This window comes from Macrosteles quadrilineatus, unplaced genomic scaffold (assembly GCF_028750875.1).
Source record: "Macrosteles quadrilineatus isolate MER2022 unplaced genomic scaffold, UCM_ALF_1.0 Scaffold_1__1_contigs__length_201487025, whole genome shotgun sequence".
Classification (NCBI taxonomy): domain Eukaryota; kingdom Metazoa; phylum Arthropoda; class Insecta; order Hemiptera; family Cicadellidae; genus Macrosteles; species Macrosteles quadrilineatus.
The window spans coordinates 118,416,987-118,436,300 of NW_026542594.1; the positions used below are offsets into that span (position 1 = coordinate 118,416,987).

At 34.1% G+C, this 19,314-nt stretch overlaps 2 protein-coding genes across 8 annotated transcripts in view; one reads left to right on the forward strand and one right to left on the reverse strand.

The window, feature by feature from the left end:
- LOC128983843 (uncharacterized) overlaps positions 1-1,912 on the reverse strand; it is a 44,281-nt gene extending 42,369 nt beyond the window's left edge. For 4 of the 6 annotated variants that reach the window (XR_008489964.1, XM_054403140.1, XM_054403136.1 and 1 more), the window contains exon 1: positions 1,313-1,912. Coding sequence is in view for 5 of the 6 variants with exons in the window: in XM_054403140.1 (XP_054259115.1) it covers positions 1,313-1,391 (79 nt within the window). In the remaining variant the exon portion in view is untranslated. The remainder of the gene's footprint in view (positions 1-1,312) is intronic. The other 2 variants (XM_054403137.1, XM_054403138.1) reach the window with 2 other exon arrangements.
- A 2,321-nt stretch (positions 1,913-4,233) lies between these two features.
- The window catches only part of LOC128982803 (uncharacterized), a 33,373-nt gene continuing 18,292 nt past the window's right edge, over positions 4,234-19,314 (forward strand). Inside the window, exons 1-6 of one of the 2 annotated variants that reach the window (XM_054401818.1) lie at positions 4,235-4,600; positions 9,598-9,711; positions 13,340-13,453; positions 18,417-18,548; positions 18,868-19,023; positions 19,169-19,291. In XM_054401818.1, the coding sequence (XP_054257793.1) occupies positions 4,541-4,600; positions 9,598-9,711; positions 13,340-13,453; positions 18,417-18,548; positions 18,868-19,023; positions 19,169-19,291 (699 nt within the window). In that variant the 5' untranslated portion in view covers positions 4,235-4,540. Of the gene's footprint in view, positions 4,601-9,597; positions 9,712-13,339; positions 13,454-18,416; positions 18,549-18,867; positions 19,024-19,168; positions 19,292-19,314 lie in introns of both variants that reach the window. The other variant, XM_054401819.1, reaches the window with a different exon arrangement.

Sequence of the window (19,314 nt, forward strand, 5' to 3'; positions counted from 1 at the left end):
TTTTAGCGAATTCCCCTATAGGGAAGTAGTGTATATACGTCCGTGAACACGATAACTTGAGTAATTTTTGTCAGATTTTGATTAAATTTGGTTAAAAGGTGTAAGGCGGGATAAACTTGAATGAGTTCGCGAACCAGCTTGGTCAGACCATGGGAATGGGGTTTTACAGGGTAAAAAATTGTTTTTCTCATTTTTGACCCTCAAAACACAAAATGTTCCAATTTATCTCTAAGACCTTTTTAAAGAGCATAAAAAAACAAATAATTTATTACATCAAAGTGTTTTCGTATACGGTTATTGGTAACGGAGAAAATTCAAAAAATTTTTAATTGAAAATTCCCATGTTACCGTATTCTTAAGGAGAATATTGTAGAATGTTGTAGTTTGCTTGTTTATGGATATATTTTGATAAAACTTGGCAAATTTATTTATTTCATACTAAGGTATTAATATTTTACTAAAAACCCTACTTTAACAGTTTCCTTGTAGGAGCAAACCTAGGGACTCGTTAAACCTAATGTTATTTTTGAATAGATTTAATTGAAAATTGATTCCGACAAATGGAAATTCGCTTAGTCGGAAGGTTTGCTGCGGCGGGGGTATTTAAAACTATGACGACCTTCAAATGAAGGGATAACTTATATCGTGGAAAGCCTGAAGATGACTCCACGGTGTTGAAACCGGTTGCAACATAAGCAACGAACTGGATTACTTATGCAGGTATCTAAACCACTTTAAGTATTAAAGTAATCCAGAGGCTAACATCCAACAATTAAAAAATAGTACACCCTGTTATTGCTTACTTTCCCCCTTTTCTTCACTAATTTACTCCCCAGGAACATGATATTGATAACTTACCGTCGTTTCCGTTAAAGTGTCGTCTATCTGGTGACCTTATCAGTAGCCTAGGCCTAATATGGTACGCGGCTGTATTTTTCACAAAACTGCCAGCAATAAATTTTATCAGGCGCTTGAACTACTTATTGCTGACTTTACCCCCCCCTTGTCTTCACAAACTTACTCCCCAGGTGCATGATATTGATACTGTCATGTCCGTTTAAGTGTTTTCTATCTGGTGACATTATCTGGTAATATGGTATGTGGCCTTATTTTTCCGCAAAACGGCCAGCAATAGATTTTATATGGCGCGCGCACTACTTATTGCTGACTTCACTCCCCCCCTTTTTCTTCACTAACTTAACTTAGATAGAAGTCGGATGGGCCTATATGAGTCATCAAAGCATTCTACATTTACCATAGCTAGGCCTACCCTAAAAAGCACTAAGTTTAAGCTATCTATATTAAAACATACCCATATATGCCAAGTCTATGATAGGAATTTCATTCCTACTCAGGAGAGTGTCAGAGGTCTGTTCTTCCACTTTTTCCATGTTGTGAGACAACAAACTGTATAGGCTATTTTAAAACACTGTTAAGATAGTTTGGGCCTAAAATGCATGTACAATTGTAACCAGGTTAATTGAAAGCCACCTGTTGAGTAAAACAAAGTGATTGAGCAACCTAACCTGAAAAATATACGGAGGCTTCAAAATAAGTTGAATACTTGTAGTTAAACAAAGAAAAAACGACGAAAATTAATTGTACGAACGACTAAAGACTTTGTATCATCAATCTCTACATCATACTGCACTATCAATGTATAGAAACAAGTTGAATTGATTAATCTATGGCCAGCTCAAAACAAAAACAATCAACTTGTCCTTGTCATTGACTGATAGACTGATTAGTTTTAAAAACACGAACTAGGCCTACCAATGGACAAGTAAACTGCCAGAATCGTTCTGAATAATAATTAATTGTATGTAAGTGTAAAGTTATGAATAAACTTAGCCTAGTAATCATCACTTAGGGAACAACATGAACATGACACTTCCATTATCGTCCTCGTCCATTTGTTGTTATTATATTCAGTTCACTTCACTGTTCACTACTTCACTACGCTAGTTCTGTCCACTCCAGTCAGCTTAGCCAAGCCTGGCCATGGCCACCATTAACTAGGCCGCGGCCTGGTAGAATTGGCAACGTCGCAAGTAGGGCTGTTTAGTTTCATACGTCCCATAAGATAACATGGCTGACAGGTGACATAATTTCATTAATTCGCAATTCACCACGGCCACCTTTTACTACAGGCCGTGGCCTGTTCGAATTGACAACGTCGCAAGTGGTGTTGTTTAGTGACAGACGTCCTATAAGATAACATGACAGGTGACAGAGCTCATTAAAACGCACTTCATTTATTTAAATATAAATTTATGAACATAAATGTATTAAAATATTGAAAATAAAACATACAGTGAATTGAAAACCAAAACAATATGAATTGAAAATCTCGAAGGAGTGTAGGACGTAAAGTGCAGCCAAAATAAATAGGATGAAACACCAATCCTACCTTCAAAACACCTTTAAAATTTTACGATACAACTAGTTTATAACAATAATAAAATATATTACAATGATAAATGAATTAAAACAGAAATAAACCTCAAAACCAAGGTGTTTGACTGAGATCGTCGTTTGTTTACTTTTTCAGATCAGTCAGCAGTGCGCACATCAAACTGACAGTGTTGCCAGCATGGCGGCACAAATTACCCTACATTTCCCTTGAAAATCATTAGCTCTTTTAATCTCTGACGAAACTAAGTACCCGCTTTAAATTAGTCCGTGTGTCCTTAACACTGAGCTATAATTCTAACTGGAGGTAGCACTGAATGTCAAAGATGCTTGTCACCAGCCGCCATGTTTGCGTGAGGTGGGTGTCATAAGAAGCCATGTTATTGCTGTGACAAGAAAACTCACTGCTATACCAACCTAGTTATAAGAAGCCATGTTATTGCTATGATAAGAAAACCAACTGCTATACCAACCTAACAAAATCAGCGACACGCTTTTGACAGACTTCTGCCATGGCAGTGATACCCCCAATTATAATTTTAGCTCAGTGGTCCTTAATCCTTGACTCAGAAAGTGAATTTTAGTACATGACTAATTTTAATCCATGACTAGCCTAGTTCTGGACTTATAAATCCCTGACTCAGAAACCCGCCCGATCCGATCCATTCGGCTAATATGAGGTACTACCACCGTTACCGTTCCTAATACTAGGATATCTTTGTGTGCTACCTGTTCCCAAACAGCTATAACGGTTACAAGATTAGGAACGTAATGTGACGTCATTTGGAACAGACGTGCGTGGTAGCGGCGCAGTCCACGCAGTCTGACGTGTGAATAGCCACTGCCTTTCAACAACATCCTCCTCTTCATTTAATTTGATTTCCCATGGCCTGTCTCTAAACACTTCCTTTTCCTTATTAGCGAATTTCCCATATAGGGAATAAGCTATTACCGTAGTACTCATGGTAAGACCTGGACCTGGGACCGATTTTTTTTTCGTTTTGGAGTCCCTAGAGGCCAAAAACACCATCTGTTCAAATTCATATATATATATATGTGTGTGTGTGTGTCCGTTAGCGCGATAACTCGAGCAAAAATGATCCGATTTTGATTAAATTTGGTACAAACGTGTAAACCTACGTTTATTCGAACGAGTTCGCGAACCAGCATGATCGGACCATGGGAACGGGGGTTTATGGGGGGTTTTATGAGGTAAAAATGGGGTTTTCCCATTTTTGACCCAAAAAACATCAAATTTTGCAATTTCTTTCTAAACTATTTTGTAGAGCTTAAAAAAATTAATAATTTAGTATATTAAAGCGTTATAATGCGCCTAATGGTTACGGAGAAAATTCCAAAAAATTGCAAATTTAAAATTCCCATGTTATTCTTATGGAGAATAAGTAAACTGTTGTAGTTTGCTTGTTTATTAAAATATTTTGCCAAAATTTGGAACATGTTTTTATTTCTTACTAACAATTAACATTTTACATAAAAAACACTTTTACCCTCCCTGTTGCAGCAAACCTAAGTGTGTGTTAAACTGATTCTATTTAAATAGGGATAAATGTGATATTTTTAAGGAGACATTTTAGTGTAAATCCAATCAGGCAAATGGAAATTCGCTTAGTCTGCAGGTTTGCTGCGGCGGGGGTATTTTTTCCCACTCTGAGTTACATAAATAAAAGTAAAGTAGTCATACAAATCCTCCTACAATATTGATTAAAAAGGATGACCTGGTGATTTGTAGTTAATTTATTAATTAAGTGCAAGTTTGGATAGTTGCAAACCCATAAATAGTTCTATCTCGATTGTGTTGAATGTTTTCCTAAAACCAACTAAATTCATTTATACTTTAGACTTATATTAATAAAAGTAGTAACGATAGGCATAACAACTAGTTGCTCTTTGTTTTACATGTAATGAATTTTCGCCCAACTACTGATTTTTCTCTTTGGTGCAGACGTTTTATATTTCAAAAATTCAAAATGTAAACAGTGGCTGTACAACAATATCTCCTCCAACTGATGGTATTTTAATTTTGTGTTACCAAAACGAAGTTGACATAACTACTCGCCTTTTTAATTAAATATTTAAAATTTGAATTAACTACTATTAGTTGTTAATAATGCCAGTTATCAACCAGAAAAAGTATGAAATTGCATTCAAGAATCTCCGTCATAGAGAGGTAGGCATATTGCCTATTGATTAATTTAACTTAAGTTAGAGTTAGGGTTAATAAGCCTAACTTATATTTTTAAGCTATGAATGAGAGGCCTAGGCCGAGATCCCAACTAAAACTAGACAGGTTAAGTTAGTTATATGGAGAATGGAGGTTCATGCTACTTTCTTACTATTTAAGTTAAGCTTTAGTTATATAAAGAACATAAACTTAAACCTGACAAAATATGGACGCATTGCATTAAAGTAAGTTAAGTTAGGCCTAGGCTAAAATCAAAGGCCTAAGTTTAGACCTATGTTAATCCTTTTCCAAGGGTTGCCTAGGCTTAAGTTAAGAGTTACAACATAATAACTTTAAGTTAGAGTTTAGCCTATAACTTAATTGAAAGTAGGCCTAATAAGTTAGGCTACTTAATATTTAATTAATAGGAAACTTAATATTTAGCCTATTTCAAAATTAGGCCTAAGTTAAAAGTTTTTGAAGTCAAAAACAAATATGTGGGTCTGTATTTATTTATTTATTTGTTTATTTATTTGTCTGTATCTAAAGCCACAGAAAAAAATAGATAGACCTGAGTTAACTTATTTATGTAGCCTAGGTATATTCTTAACTTAAGTTCAAGTTAACTTACCTCTAGGCTAAGTAGTTTGACATTAGTAAGTTAGCCTATCTGTTGACTACTAGGCCTAGTCTGGAAAATATGTGTTTCTGGTTGAGTGTGGAAGTTTGGGATTACCACCAAGAATAAGTCTTTTGCATGTCATGCATGCTTTCTAATTTATTCTTGTTTTTTGCTCATATTTTATTTATGCTATGTTCATAAAGTGATTTAATCCTATTTAATGTAAGTTATACTTGAATGTAAAAATGCTGTTACCATTGAAAGAATAAATAAATAAGGCCAAGGCCTAATAAAGACACATTTTGGACTAGTAAGTTAGGCCTGTTACTTGGTTATTATTTGCTATTAAGGCCTAATGTAGTATATTAGTAGGCCACTTAACTATCGTTCAAGAACAAAATTGTGGAAAATCCTGTGAACTTATCCTGTTTCCAACGACTTACTTATTGACATAACAATCACTATTGGTTCAGTAGGCCTAGACTACTTAAATCTTCTCTGAGAGATAGGTCTAATGTTTTAGTTTGTAGCCTATAAGAAAAAATGTCTGTTTATAAAATTAATAAAATTATAACTTATACAAACTAAAATATTATCTCTTAGAGAAGATTTTAGTAGGTAGCCTACTTTACTAAGTTAAGTTAAACTATCAAATTTTGTTTGCGCTTTTATCTTCAGAATAAAGATTTGTTAAGTGAAGTTGGATTAACTTAGTTGTAGCCTGTAGCTTTCTTGATTAGGTAGCCTAAGATAAAATATATGTATCAGTATCACACTAAGTTAGATGCATTACACCAGCTTGTGTGGCATCTTCAGGGGGTCTTCTTAAGTTAAGTTATCTTCTTACTAACACTGTGTAGGCTAGTCTATAGTTTAGTTACTAGCTTAGTTATTTACAAAATATATACTCCTATATTCACGTAAGAAAACAGTCACTAAGTAACTTAATTGTGGTCAACACCAATCAATAGATCAGACAACGTGACGACAGACTCGCAGCAGAGTTATGGCAGGAGGTCTTTCTTCCTTCGTGCTATCTCCTGGACTGGCATAAAATACATTTTATAGTTTAATGGCAAAAGCTAAATTTTGTGTAGTTTTCTGCCATATAACTTATGTCTGTTTATAAAATTAACATAATTTTCAAAAAGAACTTAAAGATACTGTTGTGCCAAAACTCAAGAAGTATGTAAATGAATCACTACTGGTACACAACTGGTGAATAATAATATGACCAAACTATTACATCTCTATTTTTTACCAAATAACTTAGATCTGTAAGCTATATATGTTCACTCATCACAGGCAAACATGTGGACTTGGTTATAATTTAAAGTTGTTTTAAATACAACTAAAAAGACTTACTTCAACTGAGTTTATTTAAACAGGTGTAAGGTAAGCATACAACACCATGATAAATTAATAAATAACTTAGACAACTTAACTTACTTAGGCATTAGGCTATACTAGGTGAAACCCGTCGAAATCGACGGTTACTTTCAAGGCTTACGTTAATTCATCTAACTGCGATAAATTTGGGTGAAATATACATATTTTGAGCATTTAGCATCTTGTTTAAAGAATAATAAGTGTACAAAAATAATGATATTAATTGCGTTAGTTGCCAAATTTGTTTGATCATTCAATGAATAAAATATTCCCCATACCATACGTCATCGGAAATCAGAAATCAGAAATCAGAAACTTTTTATTGCCGTAATTTGCAAGGTACATGCATATGACAAAGTCAACAACAAATTAGGTTCAAGTCCAACCAAGAAAATAAAACTAGATACCGGTAAAACATAAATAGACAAAACATTTGTCTGGGCAGTCATAATGGATCAAAAAATAAAAATGTAGCTATGCAAGCATCGAGCTTATCAGAAACAAGACAGTAAAAGGTCAACAATTGTTCATACAGATCATATGGTCATATGGTCAATACTCAACATGCAAATAAATAAGAGAATTACAGGCATTGAGTAATTGTTGGCAAGTCAAAATAACATGCTACTAAAATCTTCCTGAAAATAACTCTCTAGGCTATAAAAGGGCCTTTGTGCAAGCCACTCATGCAAAACATGCTTAAACCTACTCATGCTAACATCACGTGCTGTGCTAGGAAGTTTATTAAACATTGATATTCCTACATTACTAAACCACTTTTTTGATTTGGATAGTCTCACAAAAGGTAAATCTAGCAGATTACTGTTTCTGGTCACATGCAAGTGCACCGAGCTTCTACACGTGTAACTCTCTAGTTTTGTTTTAACTCGTACCAAGCAGACAAATATATACATATTTACAATAGTCAGTATTTGTTCAGACTGAAACAGAGGCCTGCAATGTGCATCCAAGGGCGCACCACTTACAATCCTAACGGCCTTTTTCTGTAGCACAAGAAGTTTTTTGACATCTGCTCCATTTCCCCACAATAACAGACCATAACTCAAGATGCCATTAAAAAAAGCATAATAAGATATTTTCAGATATGGCTTAGGAACAAGATTTCTAAGTTTTCTTAACAGATTAATTACCCTGTTGAGCCTAACACACAGGGATTCAATATGGGAAGACCAAGAGAGAGAAGAATCAAGCCAGATTCCCAAAAGTTTGACATTTTTTTCCACATCTAAAAGCCCAAGATCAGGTTTACCAAGAGTGAATAAAATATTCTGGGTTTTAGAGTCATTCAAAAGCAACCCATTTGTTTCAAACCAAGAGTTAGCATCATTTAGAGCATTATTCATTAACAATACAAGGAGTTATTATTAGTATGTTATATGGTATCTCTTCCTTTGGAAGAACCTTTAAATAGTATTGAAATCGTATTGGTGGATCTTTTGTAGTTAAACACTTCTGTGATTTCTTCAGCGTAATGTGATTTTATTTTTAAAGAAAATATTTTTGGGAAGACATATTCTAACTTCAAAGGGAGGTATATCCGTTACAGTGTAAGTTTGATTTTTCCTTTGTCACGTCGCGTCAGTTCATATCGTACTTCTGTGCCAATGAATGAACCCTCTAGCATCGTTTTGAGAAATTGATTGTGGGGTTCCTGTTAAAGCTGGAATTCTTTGACATGGGGGATGTCAGTTAGTTGTCTCAGCCTTATCAATAACATAAAGTTGTCAATATAATCTCTCTACGGAATGTTAGGTGTAGTGGAATACTTGAAGTGAAGTTGGCTTTTATTCTTGAACTGTTAGGGGCCTCCTAGTTCATATGGTCTTGAGGCTTCATTGGCAACAAATAATGCAAATAACATAGCAATGGGACATTTCCAAAAAGCAAAAATGCTGTAAATTGGCTGTTATGTATATATTGACATTTACATATTGTTAATCAATGTATCTTATAAAGGATTATGTAATCTACTTTAAAAGGAATATGACCTTTCTGTCATGACAGGAGCTTATTAAATAGTATTTTCTCTTTATACCGTATTTTACAGCCAAAATGTCGTGTTATTTTCAATAATGTTACCAACCCAGTGCGCCAAAGTCCGTAATATAGGCAGGTGCAAATAATTTGTCAAGATGGGTACCATTTTAGGCAAGGTTTCTTTGATTGGATTTTATTAGGCACGATAAGAGCAGATATTTCTACATAAGTAGGCTATTTGATGTGTAGAATAATATGATAAAATGTAGGCAAAAGTGGTGAAAAAGGTAGACACCAACCCGTGCAATAGATATAAGATAGTTCAATAAGAAATAATTTAAGAATTGCTGTGATAAAAGGATTTTCCACTGATTTCGTAAAGGAACGTTATATTGCAAACATGACATGATACAGAAGAAAATCAATTTCAAAATCAGAAAATAACATTGCAAATACTTATTTGGTAGAATTCAGTACCTAACTCCCAATAAATGTGTGTTGTTTGAAATACAATTTAAAAATGATCAGCAGTTTCATTAAAAAGTATTATTCATGGCCAAAATGTAAACAACTCTGTGGAGGGATCTTTAAAGGCTTCTGGGGCAGAGTCCTAAGGGATTTAGCTAAGTTTTTCTTTTGATAACTCATCTACAGACCAAGACCTTTCTTTGGATACCTCTACCAAGTGTCTACGCCCAGCCGTTCTCTCAAATTAGTGGGGACAAAGTTTCCAATTAAATATTTAGATTCCCCCATGTTAATCTTATGGGAGAACTTCCAACTTTGATGGCCTGTGGGGCAAAGCCCGAGGATTTTTATTACATGAATTGGTTAAAGGGGGCGTCTAGACAAAAAATACTTTATTTTGACACGTCGTTTGTAAAAATCCGTCCACTATTAACGGAGGAGTAGTGTTTCGTAGAAATTGCCTTCACGTATTATATATAAGGATTAGTTACCATCATATTTTATCTTTTATGTTCTTAATTTGCAGATAGCTTGCTTAGTGCAAGCTGTACCAAAGAAAAACTGTAAAATTTCTTCTAACTCAAAAACCTGCAATGGTCAAGATAAAAATGGATCAAAGATACTTAAAAGTCTTAAAAAGGTATGTTTTATAACAGTCCTACTTTAGCCTACGGTACATTTAATAACTATAAGTCCACATAATAAGATATTTTGTTAGATTCAGGGGCAGACTTATAGTATATAATAGTATTATAGTATATTAGTAGTTAGTATATTATATTGACTTACATTGACAGTGTCAATCTGAACTACGTATGTAGTCTTTTTGCCCAGTAAATGCGGCTGCCCGGAGGGTTAGCCCTACTAACACACATGCAGGCCCCACTCACACAGACAATGGATTAGCACAGATCATCAGAAGCCGATTTAAGGCTGTGTCTTGGAGCGCCCGGCCGCCCCCCCCCTTAAATCCACCCCTGTGGACTGTTGACCTGCCGTATGAGTCATCCCTGTCTCCCAGAAGTTTGACTATATTTTTTAAATAATATAATTACCTACCTCATAAAATGAATAGGCTAATTATTTTTTAATTCAGTTCAAAATGACAAGTAAAATTTACCAAACAAACTATAGCTTGCTCTGATTTTCATAAAAAAATAAAGGCCTAACATATTTTGTTATCTAGGCCTACTAACATAGTTACAACAAAATTTTTTTGTGTGTCCCTGAACTATTTTGTAAATCCTTACAATATGGTTGGTTAATGGAAATTGATAAACAATTTATTATTTATCATGTACGTGTGTGACAGCTGTTAGAAGTACAGATGACAGGGATCTGAAAATCAAACATTTTAAATGGGTACAAAACTTGTTTCCATGGCAAAACTAATGATGAAATGTCCTTTTAACTTTCAAACATTATGTTGTACAGTAATTTAGATGGATGGATGTATGTTTAAAATTGATTTAATTTGTTAATTAATTAACAAATGTAAATCCATGCCATAAAGATGATTTACTTACGGTACTTGTTACTTTAATCACGTTACAATTATCAATAATAGTAATCTAATTAAAATTTATTTTCATAAACTGTGTTGTTTATTATTGTTTGGAATTAAACTGCGGTTAACAATTTAACTGAAGGATCAGATGTGAAATTACCGTTTTTTGTACAAATTTTGCAATCATTTTATACTAACTTCCCGATGAGCTAGAGACTTGAAACTTGAAACATAGCTCACAAATAGATGACAATGCAATATTATATCATTTAATTTTCATACTTCCCTCGGGCTAAACCCCATAGGCTTGTCTTTATTAGCTCGCTTTCTTACACATTTTTATATCAATTTTAAACAAAGTTCGCGATGAGCTAGAGACTTGAAACTTGAAACACAGCTCTCTCACAAATGGACGACAATGCAATATTATATCATTTAATTTTCATATTTCCTTGGGCTATGCCCCATGGGCTTCCAAATTTTTCATGTTTACATTTTGAAAGAATGTTAATATATATATTAATTTAAGTAAGCTGTAAAATACTTAAACTTTACAGTTCGAAGAGCAGAGGTTAAGAGGTACAGGTTCTGCTCCCGAGATATTATAAAAATATAAAACAAGCATTTCAAAGTAAAGATAAAACATCTGATTACAGATAATAGAATTTTGGATATGTATTAACAGGCTATATAAAATAGATTTAACATATCTTATATATTTAAAGAATTTGGTTTTTCTTTTTCGAGTTCGTTTGGCTCTTCTACCGGACCGAATTTCATGATTGAGGTCTCAAATTGAAAGTATGCACGTACAGATTTGCCATCAATCATTGGCATATATTTTTCTATAATCCCACTCGGTGTATACGCAAACGAAATTTGCTTCCCATGTATTTCTTATGGAAGTTAAATTTGGTTTATCTTTGCCGAGTTCGTTTAGCTCTTCTACCCGACCGATTTTCATGATTGAGGTCTCGAACTGAAAGTATGCACGGACAGATTTGCCATCAAGCATCTGTAATATATCAACTGAAAAGAAGACAAAGCGACAGAGAATTGTGCAGAGGTTTTTTGATGAACTTGCATCTGATTACAAAATTGACAACCCTGTTGCCTCGTTAATGGATATTGCTATAATTCAGATAAAAAATAGATTCTTAAGTTTAGAAATTGTAGTGGAAAACTTTTCTATTTCGAGGTAGGAAAACCTGGCAAAACTTCCTGTAAACGATATACAAAAAAGCAAATGTTCTCATAAATAAGTATCCTGATGACATCAATGAACAGCTAACGGGAGAAATATTGTCGTTCAGACCATTGTTGTCTGATGCATTTGCCGCAAAAAAAAAACCCCCTTAAGAGACATAGCAAAACTGATAATAGAAGACAATAATTTGCTCCTAAGTAGCTTTCCAAACCCTGCCACAGCGGTGCAACTGTACCTCACCCTACCAGTAACAACTGCAACGGCAGAAAGAAGCTTTTCAAAATTAAAACTTATTCTTATCAAGAATTATTTGAGAATTACTATGAGTCAAACTTCACTTAGTTATTTGACAATCCTCAGTATTGAACAACAGGAAAGGCGAAAAATAAATGAAGATAAAACTGGGAAAAGTTTAACACATTCATTTCTGACTACATCAATAGATGTAGTCGCACCACGAGCGCTCCTATCAGCCTACATCAATTGATGTAGTTGTGCGACCCCCACTTCATTAGTTCAGTATGAGCTCAGCCATTGCCGGGGAAAGTTAAAATCGTTGCTAGCCTGTAGCTTACAATGTGAGCTTTGTTATGGTGTAGGTCAGTACTAAAGTTTCCCGTAAAACTCCGTCTGGCAATGCTTTTGTCCCGGTTTTGGAGCTTTTCTCTCTTACAAGGCCACTGACTACTGATCCAGGCAGTGCTGCTACCTTTGGGTGTTTTAGGGAACTACGCCCAACCTCGGGGTAACGTAGTACAATCCCCGCTGCTCTTTTGTTATTTGTCAGATTGAAATATTTGAATGCCAATTGTGTTCGCTGTTACGGTGCCGCGCTGGGGCTTCGCCCGGGCCTCGCCGCCATTGGCGAGCACCTGTTGGAATGCCTGCTGCACTGAACATGTTAAAAAAAAAAAAAAACCACTCAGATTAGGACAACTTAAATAACTTTAAGATAAGAGTTAATAACATTATCACTTGGATTTTTCTATGATACTAATGTATTTGTTAAAATAATAATCGAATCCCATTATTACTATATTACTGCTATATTTAAGAGGAATACAAATCTTATTACCAAAAGATTTTTTTTTTTTTTTACAACATAAATGTGTTAAAACCAGTAAGAGACTGGCAAGTAGTTTACAACAGCTTACTGGCACTGTACGGTTGATAGAAATTCCCTACTACCTAGATAAAAAACATCTTCTACAGTCATGGGTTGCATCAATTGTCCTCGCGGCATGAGTGAAGGCGCTAGAATAAGACGAAATATGAAATTCTATACAAAAGATCTCTATGGATTATTAGGAGAGAGTGGTTGCCCAACGAACAATCTTGGGGGGGGGGGGGCTGTGAGTTCTTATTGCCGCCACTGTTTGAGACATCATACAATTGAGTGTGTGCCTACTCAATTTCACACTCTTCTATTGGATTAATTTTTTTGTTGAATTAGCCAGATACTCTATGCTAATTGTACAACATTTTTTGTTTACTACAGTATTATAATGTTTTATAGAGAGATAGTTGTCAGTATTCAAACTTGTAATGTTACAGAAGTTGAATCGAATCCCCACAACACTGACAAAAAATTCAAAACCACTGTCACAATTGGATACAAAGAGCCAGGTCACTTCTAAAGTTATGAAAAAGAGAGTGATTGAGGAAAAAGTAAGTTCTTTTAAAATCTTAGGTAATTATTTTATTTTTCTAAGATAACATGTATTCTATAAATAATACATAGACAAGGTCAGGAAGTACAGGTGTTTATGTCAAACCAAATCATTTTTCATGGACATTTTACATGAACCTACATCATCAGTTGGCAGAAAATAAAAGATATAAGTTGTTCGTCGTCTTAATTATAAAAAGTTAAGTTTGAGTTGGATCAGAAAGTTGGTTTTGTGTAGGCTAGGTAAATCTAAGAGCTTCTACCCTACAAACTTCATAGCCTAACTTCAGAGTTCATAGCCTACAAACTTTTCAACAAGCTGCCAGTCAATATACGGGAGCTGAACTTAAAAACTTTTACAAAAGTGATGAAGAACTGGTTACTGAGCAAATGTTATTACTTCATAGAGATGTATCTTGAGGACAGTATGAACTTTAGGGTGTGATACTAGCCGCCATCGTAGTTAGTAATGTAAATATTAGTTTATAATTTGAGTGTGTTTTAAATACGACAAGAGCCGTCTAGATAACTGGGTAATGATCGCCTACTGGTTATGGTAGGCCTAATGGTATGGTATGTTATAAATATAAAACAAATTACCACACACACTACAGGTTAACAAATTACAATAAGACATAAAAACACATACAGTAAAACAATTAACAAGATTGTAGAAATGATTAACAGGTATGTTTCGAGCATGATGGTAGGGAGTTCCATGTGAGTAGTTGTTAAATCAGCATATCATAATTTCTCCATTAGTATACTAGCAAAAATATACAGAGTAAGTATATTTTTACACGGTAGTGAAAATAAACAAAATCGTCCTCAGTCACCGTGAGCCCCTGCTGCGATCGCTACGAAATCGTGATAATCTTTTGCATCCCCAGGGACATTATCTTTATTGAGTTTGGGAAGACATCGTAAAGAGATATCGCAAAGGAATCAAATATGTTTCCTACGATCACAGAAATAAAATGTCAACATATTTTGCATTAGAGGAGACATTAAGAGTCCTTGGAGCCTTGACGTTCTAACTCATAAAACAATTAAAATACCCCGCCGCAGCAAACCTGCAGACTAAGCGAATTTCCATTAGCTTGGAATTTCCATTAGGATTGGATTTACATTAAAATGCCTCTTTTAAAATATCACATTCATTCCCTATTTGAATAGAATTAGTTTAACGAGTACTTAGGTATGCTGCAACAGGGAGGGTAAATATTTTTTTTAATGTTAATAGTTAAGCAAAAAAAAAAAATTTTCCAAGTTCGATCAAAATATGTTCATAAACAAGCAAACTACAACAAGTTGACTTATTCTCCATAAGAATAACAAGGGAATTTAAAATTTACAATTTTTTGAAATTTTCTCCGTAACCATTATGCGCACAATAACGCTTCAATATATTAAATTATTAGTTTTTTTAAGCTCTACAAAATGGTTTGGAAAGAAATTTTGTGTTTTTAGGGTCAAAATTGGAAAAACCCTATTTTTACCCCATTAAATCCCCGTTCCCATAGTCCGATCATGCTGGTTCGCAAACTCGTTCGAATAAATGTAGGTTTACACGTTTTGTACAAAATTTCATCAAAATCGGATCATTTTTGCTCGAGTTATCGTGCTAACGGACACATATATATATATATATATATATATATATATATATATATATATATATATTTATATATACAGGGTGTTTCAGAATTAGTGTCGGATATTTTAGGGTATTATTCCTGGGTAAGAAACATATCCAAATATCATATTTAAACAGTCAGGAAGTCTTTATTTACTCAAACAGCCGCCATTTTGTTTTTTTCCTTTAATATTTTTTTAAAGAGAATGGTAAAACATACGGACTTGAAACTTTGCACAAACATTTCTGACTACTAGGCAAAGCTAAAAAAAAATTATGAACATTTTCCAAAAACATAAAACAAAATGACGGCCATTTAAAGTTTTGTTTCTTAACACGTTGGGTGCTGATGACGGGAATTCCCGCCATTGCTTAACATTGAAATAAATGCAATTTTCATGTTCAAACATGTCAACGGCACTTTAAGTGTTAAATAACTCGAAAACCGTTGATTTTACGAAAATTTTACAAGAATAACTTTTTTTAGGTAATTTTATTACAAATCGATTGACACCTTAAGTTTTACAATTGAAAGTATATTAACTGAGATATGGCAGTTTTAGTGATACGTGACCACTGGAGGTGAGTTGTAGAGCATGCGGAGCCATGCATTGTTGCAGGGCCGAACTTACCTAGGGGCGGACGGGGCGAGCGCCCGGGGCCCCCGGGCGTAGGGGGGCCCCGAAGGGGCCCCTTGCACAGTAGTTTTTATTAATATCTTCGAAAATTAATCAGACACTTACCGAATGATCTTCTTTTTTAACAGCTTTATTGTCGTTATCCTATACTTAAGGTTATTGTTAGATGAATTTTAAGGTATTACTAGGACCAAAATTCTTGACTCTAAGGGACTTTTCCTCAGGGTTGCACACTGGGCCCCGCGCTTAGACCTAGTTTACACGAGCATAGCTGCTAGGCTGTGACGGACCAGTTTGAGTTTCAATGAAGCCGTTCACACAAACCTACGGCCGCGGTGATCGAGTTGAAGGGGGCCCCTTCGCTTGGGGCAAAAAATACAATAAATAATATGAAAACTCTTGTCCTAACGTAGAACGTAACTTGTACAATTGTCTTGGGGTTAAATGGAGATTCAATTGAGATCTAATACTTTTGAAAAATAAAAACATTGTTTGAAAAATATGTTTTATTAGATGTTATTCTTTTACCTCTAAGTATGCCATTCACGATTTTAAGGGGCAGAAGTATTATATTAACCATTCAATTAAAAGGTTTTATAAAATAGTAATTAAGTTATACGTCGAAATTCTGATCTTCAATTTAGTCGATAGAGTCAAAATCATACAGCGCCAGTAGGATACAAAATCTATATAGACATTTGATGACAACTAGGGTCGTCTGATGTTAACAAAAATTACATTATTTAGGAGCGGGCGAGCGTTGTCGACTGAAATCGTAAGAAAGCGCTCAACAAGCAGCTGCAACAATAAATGATAATGAGCTGATAAGGGATCCTGTCTAGTCTTGTCTGTCTCACGCACGCGCATACACATACATACAATGCCTTATCGCCAATCCAAAACAATTTAAATCACTTTACTCCCAGTGTGTTTTTGGTTGATATTGTCGTACTTTTGTGTTGTATTTTATTATTAATTCTGCAAACACTACAAAGAACAAATTAATGTTGTACCTGAATGTTATGTTTGTGTTGTATTAATCGATATTGAATACATTTAAACATCTTTCAGTTACTCATATAAATGGTTAGCTTGTGATTTGTTATTAGACTTGTATTGTAACATTTTACTCGTCAAGAAAAAACTCAAACTCGTTAAAGTTCTGGTACTTTTCATGCTAGGACTTTTAACATATTATACAAACGAGAATTCCATGCCAAAACCACTATGAAAATAAACATAAGTCATAGTTTATGGTTTTATCGTTTTAGTGCAGCCAAGAAATGTAGGAAAAGCAGGGGGTTTTAATTGCCATGTCAACGTGACCAACGTATCAGAGTAGGAAGTGACATTTATTTATAGGGAAAATAAGATAACTATGTTCTAAACTTTATAATGATTAATCTATAAAAAGTAAACTTTAAAATTGTTTTGACTTGTATCTTATAAACTTAGTACAGTAAAAGGTTTGTTAGTAAAATTTATAGTAGGTTATAAAATATATTAAAGCTTTAAAAGTTTATGCATTATCTCTGACTTACATCACGTGTTTAAATATAACTTATTCCATTAATTAATGTTAGTTATTTTTTATTTGAGTTTTCATTCAAGCACCAAATAGAATGTGTATTACAGTAAAAAAATTAAAATAAACCTTTTACAAGTATGTGTTATTTTATTTTTATTTTATCTATAGGCTAGTTTTCATTATTTGTTGCAAAGGATATTACATTTTAATGTATTGCAAAAAATGTGTAAGGTACCTGCTAGGTATATTAAAATTTTATAAATACAATTACAACAAGAACAAATCATAACATAACACCGTACATTGTAGCTATTTTCAGACTTAAAATATTACATAAAATTAGTTTATGCAAAATACAGCATTCTAACAGGTTTACATATTAATTCACCTTGAAATTACCTATTTAAAATTAGTGTGCATGTAAATGCGTTACATTGTGTACCATATATGTTCTCGTATAATTATACTGGGGGCCCCATCGGCAAATTCGCCCGGGGCCTCTGAAGTCCTAAGTCCGGCCCTGCATTGTTGTGGCAGACTTTAGCCGCATGGCGCCGCATGCTCTACAACTAACCTCCAGTGGTCACGTATCACTAAAACTGCCATATCTCAGTTAATATACTTTCAATTGTAAAACTTAAGGTGTCAATCAATTTGTAATAAAATTACCTAAAAAAACTTATTCTTGTAGAATTTCCATAAAATCAATGTTTTCGAGTTATTTAAGAAACAAAACTTTAAATGGCCGCCATTTTGTTTTATGTTTTTGGAAAATGTTCATAATTTTTTTTAGCTTTGCCTAGTAGTCAGAAATGTTTGTGCAAAGTTTCAAGTCCGTATGTTTTACCATTCTCTTTAAAAAAAATATTAAAGGAAAAAACAAAATGGCGGCTGTTTGAGTAAATAAAGACTTCCGGACTGTTTAAATATGATATTTGGATATGTTTCTTACCCAGGAATAATACCCTAAAATATCCGACACTAATTCTGAAACACCCTGTATATATATGAATTTGAACGGATGGTGTTTTTGTCCTCTTGGGACCTCAAAACGAAAAATTAAATCGGTCCCGGGTCCAGGTCTTACCATGAATACTACGGTAATAGCTTATTCCCTACATGGGAAATTCGCTAATAATATTCGATATCTTACTTTGCAGAAGATGTATATTGCTGATTCACCAATAAAGAAAGCCACAACTTATTGTAACTCCACATCAGGCATAGCCAAAAAAGATGACTCTCTTGATTTTAAAGCAGACATCTTTAAAACAAGTTCTTATTGTGAAAAGGTAGGTGTTGAACTGCATAATCCAACAAAGACTCACCTAAGTGGAGGATAATACCGAATAATTGAAAGTCAATTTTTAAATTTAAATATGTATTCCCATAACTTTCATCATTCATTGTTCATATTGAACCTTATTTTTTGTGTTCCATTAACATTAAAGTTACTGGAAAAAAAGTAATAATTAATTCTATGTTTTACTGCATAGTTAAAATACTTAGAATACAAATAATTCCTCTGATTCATTACTCAAAGTTTCTAATTAACATTCTTTCTAGCAAAATCTATCTTTGTGGTTTCTAAAGGATTTAAATTTTTTACAGAAGATGGACAATGCTGAGTCACCAAAAAAGCAAAATCAAGATTGCAAACTTCAAAACCTCTCTGCTTCTGAACTCTCCTCAGACATTTTTAAAAATGTTGATCCTCCAGTTTGCACAGCAGAGCCTGGTCCCAGAAAAAGATCTTACTATAAACAGGTACGGTACGGTCTCATCATTTTCTTAACCAATCACTTTACATCATATCCCTTCAATGACACACATACGAGTATGTCAGTACGGTATGTCTGATATTTTTCATAGTATTACATGCATTATCTCATGCTTAATGTTACAATTTCAGGCCATTTCTTGTGCCAAGATAACAGCAATATCTGATGAAGGACCAGCATCATCATCATCAGCGTTCTCATGCTATGGTGTCCCTGTCATGACTCAACAACCAATGACATTCTATAGGAAAGAGGTACAATGAACAATGTTAAGAGT